The sequence below is a fragment of the Osmerus mordax genome, chromosome 7 (assembly GCF_038355195.1).
Source record: "Osmerus mordax isolate fOsmMor3 chromosome 7, fOsmMor3.pri, whole genome shotgun sequence".
Lineage (NCBI taxonomy): Eukaryota > Metazoa > Chordata > Actinopteri > Osmeriformes > Osmeridae > Osmerus > Osmerus mordax.
Genome location: NC_090056.1, coordinates 12,234,980 through 12,244,749, shown reverse-complemented (window position 1 = coordinate 12,244,749; position 9,770 = coordinate 12,234,980). Strand labels below are relative to the sequence as shown.

Below are 9,770 nucleotides of genomic sequence, written 5' to 3'. Positions count from 1 at the left end.
GGAAGGGTTCCGAAGTTTATTGGGATCTTTTCCTTGTCTGCTTTGAGGATTTAGGTTGGTTACAGTATAAGTTCTGATCTATAGGCATCTGTAAAGCCCTCTGAGAAATTGCTTGTAAAAAGGGCCATACGAATAACATTTTGTACAGTTTTATTTTTAATTTGTCAAACAAATCCAACAAATGAAGCTTGCGCAAGTTCAGTCAGGCAAAACCGATCCCTGCACACAGGCTTAATCGTAGTGTACACTACTCACGACCAATCGAGCCGAAGACTGAGACAAGAACCGGGTGGCGACGGGGTTGTGGAGGGTCGCGCACTTGATAGCATGAACAAACTACACAGGGAGAGAATCATATTTAAAGGCACGGATCATGTGACCCCGGAACCCCAGTGACCACCCGGGTGGTCACTGGGGTTCAGGTCGATTAGCGCTCCCGCCTATCAATTATTGGTGTCACATGATCCGTGCCTTTAAATATGATTCTCTCCCTGTGTAGTTTGTTCATGCTATCAAGTGCGCGACCCTCCACAACCCCGTCGCCACCCGGTTCTTGTCTCAGTCTTCGGCTCGATTGGTCGTCGGCTGCCGCCAGCGGCACCAGTGTCTGGACTCCGTGGGGGATTCTTCTTCGGGCGTTGGGCAGGCGTCCGTTGATCTAAATAATTCCCCGTGGGGTTCAAGCTCCTATATCCTATAACACTATAGTACATTTATTATTCTGTAATAAACATCTTTCACTCATCCCAGGTCTCTCCTGATTGAAATCATACCTACATCTTAAACGTTGCTCTGTATCACAATGATGACTGAGATTTGAGCTTTTAAATTGGAATGATCAATCACATTATATTTTTGTTTTACTCATACTCTCAGATACTTCTTGAATCGAGTCATTACTTTATTATTTCAATGTTCCAGCTACAGTACACATTCTTCCTTGTCAGGGACATGTGCTTGCTCAACCTTTGTTTTTTGTCATTGTATATGATTTACACAGTGTTGTGCAGGGTGGGTGCTGGTGCATTGCATAATTGTGCCTCTGCCTACAATTGTTTGATCATGTACACAGACTAAGACCACAAATGATGATATGTGCCCACTGCAGTGTAAATCTGTCCCAAGCATTGAGTTTCTCCCACTCCCAAGCTACAAATAAGGACCAGTACAAACTTACGTTACATTTACTTCGAGATAACATATGGTGTATACATAACTATTTTTCCAAAACAAAAAGAATCAACACTTTCATTAGCAAAACAGTATTTTATTAGAAATATGTTGTATAAAAATGAACATGCTCTACACATTTTCCGGTTTTCTATATGTAATTCATAAATATCCAGGCACTGTAATTTTGTAGCTTTCTTTTTTAATAGGTCATTACATAAAGCATGATCAATCACTTTTTAATAACGTACATTAACTTGCCATTTAATTTCGGTCAGCACTTACATACTCTATTTTGCAACACAGACAAAGTGTTGGGGGGGGGGGGGGGGGGAATTATGAGGGGAAAGGCAGAAAGCATAAAATCATCATATTCACAAACACAAACAATCCCACAATACTTTATCAATTAAAGAAAAAAAACACTATTTAATTTTTCTGCAACATCTGAAATGTTTATTGATGCTGAGAGCTGAGAGACATGAATCCAACCACAGGCTTTGTCTTCTGGTACAAATGGTGTTTATAATCTTCTTCTTCCATAGTTTTCCTTCTGGATCTTATACAATGATATTTTAAAGAAGCACAATATGAATGGTTGTGAAGAGAGGAGAAACACACTGAACTGAAGAAGCCTCCAGAATGAACCAACCCACATCACCGCTAATGGAACCATAGTCAATTCAACAGAAAAATATATGTTTATCATCATGATCAACAATGTTGCAGCCAGGGACAAGTCTGGCTTGGCTGACATTTACTGATGCTAGGTCCGATGAGCACATACTGTTTCAAGGTATGGGGTATTCAAACCCTTTGTTCACTCACTGGTACCCCAAAATTATGTCACTGAAACAATTTATTTAAACTATGATCCTCACAGATGTCGCATTCCATAGACGTTGACAACACAGCACAGTACACATGATGCTCCTGTGGGCATGCTCAAGGACTGGACAGTGGACACAAGGACTGCTTAGATAACGTTGGATGGGATTGTCATTATTACAGACTACTTGAGTACAGGTAGTACCAACTGTTTGCTTGGATTTCCCATACCTCCTGAAGTCGACTGTAGAAATTATGTACAGTATTTAATCCATGCTGTAGCATTGAATGATAAGGCATACCAAAGGTCATAGTGTTGCATAAACCAGTGTCAACATGACCAAACTGACAGCATCTTTGTTTTGTAAACTGAATGACAATACAAGGTTTACTTTAAATTCAACAAACATCCCACACAGTAACAATAGAATAATAAAAAAATAACGTTTCCAGTTAGTTTAGCAATGTTTAAAGCAAAATGGCTACATTTTACCAGCCTTTTGTTATCACCAGACTTCAAATAATTGTAGACTGAGGAAAAATATATTAAGTCACTATTACAGAAAAGGTTCAAGTGGGCGTGAGAGAGAACATAACAAAAGACACTCCAGAAGGAAAACTGTTTCTCCGTCACTCTCCCAGTCTTAATTTGGAAATGTTACTGCTTGTCATCTCTGGTGTTTTCAAGGAGGGAGGGGATAGGGAGGAGGAAACTTCACTGTCACATCTCCCTGACACCCTCCACCTCCCCATCCCCAAACGAAACTGCCCTTCTAGTTGTGTGTGGTATTTAAACCTTGACTGGTCCTCATGAAGTTGAGATCCATTCTGTATTTGTAGTGATTATTCTTTTTCACTTTTTCTTTTTTCCTTTTTCATGTGTGTTCCAGTTCTGGGGTTCATTCCACAGGCAGGTCCTTGTTCAGCTTGAAACGGAACTGTATTCTTTTTTAGGTGGCGTGGTTACTGTAACTGATGTACGTCTGCTTGGAAGCCAAAGCTGTGCAAAGAGAAATGAGAAAAAGAAACTTTGAGAAAAACACATTGAGATTCAATAAAGACTAATTGAATAATTTTGAAAGCCCCTATCTCAGACCATTCCAATTATTGCTTGGCCAGGTTTTCTAAATGCATGACTCCATCAGACATTTGTCACTAGGGAGTGCAGGTGGATCCAGCCATGGTCACAAGGTAATTGATATGAATAGCAAGCAGTGAGTAACATCATTCATTTCAGCCGTTTAGTATCACAAGAACATTTTCAATACCTAAAGAATGTGTTGCAATCTGAATATCATATCTAAATGCAGATATAGTTTATCACATAGGCGAGCAGGTGAACAGGCTAAAGCTGTGACAAGAAAATCAAACACTTTGGCAAAACTTGCTCGACTATAGCTCTCAGTTTCTGAATACTATGTTACATACCGTACCCGCTTCATAGCATGTCCTGATTCAAGGACAATTTTAGATTTTTTCATTTATGCACACATTTTCTAGTACAGTATGTGATGCAGTTTGGCTCATTCAAATGCAAAACCCGAAGAACTACATGCTGAGACATAAGATTGCACTCTGTGCACCAAGCAAAACATGCAGTGCTTTCAATAATGTTGCAGTACAGACACATCTGGGAGAAAGTAAAAGAATAAGTAGCAAACTATAAAATTTTATGTGACATTTAACCTAACACAGTAAACAAATGTGTAACTCATTAGCCATTTAGAAAATAAGGACCACTGCTGTTTGGCATGCCTGTATTTGGCAGTCAATAGCACAGTATTTGATGCCTGTTTTGTTCTCTGGCCTTGTGTAGCTGTGAGTAAGCGGTGTAGTGCCTGAGGGAAGAACATGTGCTGGACGTGTACCAGAACAAAAGGGACAAAGCCCTAACACAGAATCTGACCCAACATGGTCTCTCCTGGAGTCAGGTGTGTGTGTGGGTGTGCGTGTGTGTGTGTTTGTGAATTGCCATCAGCTTGCATGCTCTGTGTTGTAATCACAATACCAATCTGACAATTGTGTTGCTAGCAGCCTGCTCACTGATTGAGAGAGTCAGAGGGGATAAATCCAATCGTGGACTGCTGACAGCCTAAGTGAGGGGCAAAGATTCTAGAGGAAAGGGATGTGTGATGGACATCAGGTATGTGTGTGTGTTTGTGTGTGTTTGTAAGTGTGTGTGTGTGTGAGTGTGTGTGTTCCTGTGTGCATGTGTGTCTTGTGGAGGGATCTCTCCATTTCACCATCATTCTCACCTAGAGAAGGATTGATAAATGAACCTTATTTAAATATTTATGCGCTGCGAGGCCTAGATAAAAAATAGATGGTCCAGAAAGAATTGGGGCTGGCAGACCCATCTGTCATTCCCTCTCCACTCTTATTGTTGTTGTACGTCCCATTACCACAAATTCCTCAGTTTGTCAACATGGGAAACAGATTACAGGGGACATGCGGCTATCACTTGTCCCCCACATTCATGCAGAGTGGTGTCATCTCGCCACATTAGCACGGATCAGGATTCAGCACATTCATTGGCCATTTGCAGTATGACACGTCAACATTGTCTAGCTATGTTAATGTTTGTGGCTCAAGAATGTGTCTGTGAGGGAGAAAATTGTCTGAGACTATTGGGGGTGTTGTATTATAGCCAAGGGCAGGACGGCTGTTAAGTTCAGTGCACAGCTAAGGCAAGCATTGAATCCATGTGAACATTAGAACAAACATAAGGTGAGGAAAGTGTTCAAACAGTGTTGGGAGGCGAGCTTGATAGTCTTCCAGTTACCTGAGAGTCTAAAGCCCCTCACATGGTTCCCCTCCCTCTCCACAGTCTGACATACAAGCACAAAGAGCAGCTGTTAGTCCTCCAGGTTCAACCACAGGATCCAGGTCACAGTCAAGACTCATGTTGTGAAAATTATCTGGCATCTCATCTAAGTGCCATGATCACGTTTTCCACCAGCAGAGGAAGGGGATTCATCCATGTGGACATAGTAGACACTTGCAATTCAGATACACTGTCGAGCAGATAGATAGTCTTACATCCCACAAAACTACCTGAAAAGAATACCTTCAAATTCAGGGCAAGATTGACCACCCCTCCATCTAACGTTATTTACACTTTTTTTACCCTCCAACTACAGTACCTGTCTCCTTGAAATGTCCAACGTGAGAAATTGCATGTATTGTAAGAAGTGACATTTTGCAAGGTTTCCTGCCTCCTCATTGAAAGGAAGTACAAATGTTTTTGGTTACAAAGGTGAAAAATTAGACATAGTGAATTGACATCCATGGTGTTTAAAATTGATTGGATGGAGTGATTCCAACTGCTTTTTAATAGTTGTTTTTTGGAGAACATGTTTCAGCTACAATGTGTTGATTACTTTTTTGTCTGGTGGATGTGTCAGGCCATGACTGACATGTTAAAGCATGCAGTGCCTCCTCCTGTTTATCCATGGGAAATCCCTGGAGGCTAGAGAGTTAATCAGCTGTGTTTTCTGTCACCTAGATATATATTGATCCATCCTGATTACCTGCTCTGCTTTGATGCTATGCTTCAGTTGTAGTATAAGATAAAGTATAATTATCTGGCAAAGGAAGTGCACACCCAAGAAGTGCACACCTTACATAACACTGGCTAATTTTCTAAAGCCGTTGTAGTGTAAAATAACAAAAGCATAAATTATGCTTACATGCATTAAAAGCTTGCACTTTATTTGTTTTCAAGCCAGCTACTGTTGCCCTGAAACAAGTCACTGACTTAACAAAATTAAGTCAAGATGAAGTACAAAACCAGTACCATTTGTGAGTTTACTGATCTCTATTATCATGTCCCTAGCCTGCCAACCTGGGAGCCTTGGGTGGCTACTCACCTTGTGTCTCTAGGCTTTCACATAGTTCAGACTTGGCCTCTCCGTTGGGCCTGAGGCCGCCCTTGGGGTTGAACTTGTTAGACATGGTTGCTGCGGTGACCACTGCCTTGAGGCTGCGTTTGCGCTTGGGCACGTTCTGTTCAGGGTGAAAAAGGACCACGTAGACCTTGGGCATGTAGAGCATCCCCAGCGACACAGAGGCACTCAGACTCACAGAGATGGTCAGCGTGGTGGTCTGGATGTACATCTGGTGTGGACAGGAGAAAATAAAAGAACAGGACATTGTTGTTACACCAGGACAGTGATGCTTTAGTTGAAGAGGCCAGAGTGAAATAAGAGTGTCTGCTAAATGACTAAATGTATAAGAGCTGCAAAATCACACAAGACTACAAGATCTACTGTATACTGTAGTAAGCTTAAGTCTGAGAACATTGTCACCATCAGATCTAAGATTATAATATTGGGACATACAGAACAGGTGTCACAAGTTCATTGTCACAAGTGCTTGTGGTTTTATTGGTGCATGTTTATTTTTCCTTAGTGACTGATGCAGGATTCTTCCTGATTTGTCACTGTCTGACCCCAGTGGTTCAGTGTATGGTGTTTGATTGTGTGTAAGCATGTGTGTTTGTGTGTGTTTGTCTCAAATGGCAGCTGGGACTTACAGCTGTAGAGAAGAGCAGTGGCTTGAGGCATGAGCATAGAGCATGCAGAGACACCTTGGAAATGTATACAAATTCTTAGGAGTTATGTTTCCATTTGTGTTTTAACATGCATGAAATTATTCACAATCACATGTACCCTGACCATCTTTGATTAAAATTTGGACTACTGTACTATCCAACTTAGCATGAAGTTGTATATGGATAAACATTTAATGAACAACTGTGTATTTCAATCTTTTTTGCTAAACAAATACATAGTACATAAGTACATTCTACAACTGACATTTCTGAGCAAAATATAAAATTAAATTAAATATAATCTTAAAACTGTTCCGGACAACCACTGAGAAATAGAACATACAGTACTGTATAAAAAACAAATATCATCTAGGAGGACAGGTACTGTAATTTCTAGCGCTCCAAAGACCTCAGAAGTTATCCAGGGAAATGTTCTAGTCCTCTAAGGTGGACAACATTGTATTTGAAACACAACTCTCTTCTGTCTTCGGTTTTAGTATTGTTGAGGAAAAGGACAAGGGTGTAAATTGGAAATACAGCTCACAGCCAACCACCTCTCTAACAGATTTGCCTCAGGTTGAGAGTGGCATTACATTCAAAGACATCCCGAGTGACTGAATGGCGTGGCAAGGGAAATGCTAACCCACAGGGTCGTTAGTCATGAGAATGTCAAAAGCTATAAATGATATGTTTCTCAACGTGTTGGGTCTTGACATCTCTTATTATCATTGTATTTAAGTGTATACCATAAATGTGTTTTTATAAATGTTTGGTAATACAATTACAATAAATTACATTTCTTACATTTATAGAGAATAAGTTACTTTTCAGCAGTCATCTAATTTCATACCTTGAAGGCATGTTTGTGCATTGCAATATGCGGATCAACCTTTCTGAATATGGTTTTCAGATTTTATACGGGAACAGCAGCATTTACCTGGCAGTTTACAGACTATCATATTAGACTATTACACAGAGTATAATTTCTCTGAACCGTGTTATGTATGCAAATGCTTTCAAATGAAAGAGAACAATGCAATAATTGCAATATTTGTTGAAACATACAATGATGCCTTATGAAATTGGATTCTCAATCTGCACATGGGAAGCTCCCAAAGACACATCCTCTGAGATGACTTGCAGGTCTGTGCAAAATGAAAGTGACCTCGAAGTCCATCACGCTGCACGTAGCACCCAAGCATTCCCTGGTGATGGAGGGGGAGTTTGTAATCTCCTGAGAAGATTACATACGGCCTGGGGTGACTTCAGCACAATATTGCTGTCCCCTTGAGTACAGGGTGGAGTCACTCTGTGAGAGGGCCAGGACCCCTGCTCCCTTCTGCCAGCTCAGGTGAGATAAATTAACCTTGACAACCTGATATGATCGCCAATCTGCCTCATCGGCATAGCGGTGGATGGACGCTTAAGAGAAGGTCTTCATGAGACACAACCATCCTGTACGGGAGCGAGAATGTATTTCCAAAGTAACAGGACAGCAGTTTTCTGATTCAGCCAGCTGATGTCTCAGCACAGTATAAGAAGTATTGTACTGTGGATTCAAGTTGGAGACAAAACATATTTTCCATCTTTGATGCAGGCCCTCACCACACAGCTTTGTCAAAACCATAAATTACACAGCTCCAATCACTATCCTTAGACCCATAAAAGAGATACTGCCTCTGCATTATCGCAGATGCCAGAATTTTTCAGTTAGTACATAATATCACACTGACATGGCTCATACAGCGTTGGGAATAGACAACAACATGAAAACATAAATAATGCATTAATAAGATTATCCGATTATTTCCTGGAACTGCAGTTATTTAAATTCTACAGCCATCCTCATGTGTGAGATCGTTTAGTCCTCAGCAACATCAAAGGAGCTGCAGTCATGACCATGTTTTTGACTTTGCTTTCCTATTGGCTCTGTTTTATTTGCAGTAACATTTGAAGATGTTAGTCATTACATAGTATTGCCTTCAATGGTTGCAAGACAGCATAAGCCCCCTTTGAAGTGAACCAGATAAGAAACACATTTTAAGGCTTTGTTGTGATTTTATGGACATTTATCATCTGCTTTTATGCTACAACAGAGAATATACATATACCTCTCTACTGCCTCTAAATGTTTACAACCACTTTCAACTAGGAGTTTTTTCCCATTGTTGCTCCTTTGGAGTCATGCTGAGAGAAAGTGTTCAACAACCAAATGTCATTCTCCCTGTTTCTTGTCACATAAAAGTCAAACAGCCATAATTGGCAGAACACTTCATCATGCATGCACCGAGGATGGCCGACGAGGCGGATCACCTCTTCTGATAAGCATCACCCTATTTGTATTCTAATCCACCTAGAACATATTCATAGCTAGCATGTGTTTCTTCAGCATTCCCGTTCATTACACTACTCGTAGACGTAGATATATCACAAAGTATATACGGTCAACTTCTAACCTTCACTACCTATCCAGATCTTCTCCACCTGCCCTCTCTCTTTCTATAGGGCTCTGGAACTGCCAGTCTGCTGTGAACAAGGCAGACTTCATCCCAGCGTTTGCATCTCATGCTTCTCTTCATGCCCTTGCGCTGACAGAGACATGGATCCGCCCTGAGAACACTGCAACTCCAGCTGCTCTCTCCGTCAACCACTCCTTTACTCACTCACCCCGCTCAACCGGGCGGGGTGGTGGGACAGGGTTGCTTCTTTCCCCACATATTAAATACACATCCACACCACTCCCTGTTACTGCCAAATCATTTGAACACCATTATGCGATGCTAACTGATCCTATCAAAGCATGCTTAATTGTTCTTTATCGCCCACCAGGCCCGCTAGCCGACTTTGTGGAGGAGCTGGACATGCTCCTCAGCGTCCTCCCGGATGATGGAACCCCCCTGATAATCCTTGGGGACTTCAACATCCACCTCCAAGGAACGCAGGCCGTCGACTTCTTGTCTCTCCTGACCTCCTTCGACCTGACGCTGCTGAGCACACCGGCGACCCACAAGGCAGGCAAACAGCTAGACCTCATCCTGACACGTAACTGTATCACTGACTTAACCTCTGTAACCCCACTGCATATTTCTGATCACTCCTTTATCCAATTCTCTATCTCTCTCCCTCCAACTCCTTCTACCTCCCCTCCCCTTGTAACTTTCCGGCGCAACCTCCGCTCCCTATCCCCCTCCCATTTCTCCTCTATTGTAACATCCTCCCT

The 9,770-nt window shown here is 41.5% G+C and overlaps 1 protein-coding gene across 1 annotated transcript in view; it reads right to left on the bottom strand.

The window, feature by feature from the left end:
* Positions 1 to 2,948: 2,948 nt before the first annotated feature.
* LOC136945292 (metabotropic glutamate receptor 4-like) overlaps positions 2,949 to 9,770 on the bottom strand; it is an 82,737-nt gene continuing 75,915 nt past the window's right edge. Inside the window, exons 9-10 of the mRNA XM_067239050.1 lie at positions 5,868 to 6,114; positions 2,949 to 2,998 (exon numbers count right to left, since the gene is read on the bottom strand). Coding sequence (XP_067095151.1) covers positions 2,949 to 2,998; positions 5,868 to 6,114 — 297 coding nt within the window. The remainder of the gene's footprint in view (positions 2,999 to 5,867; positions 6,115 to 9,770) is intronic.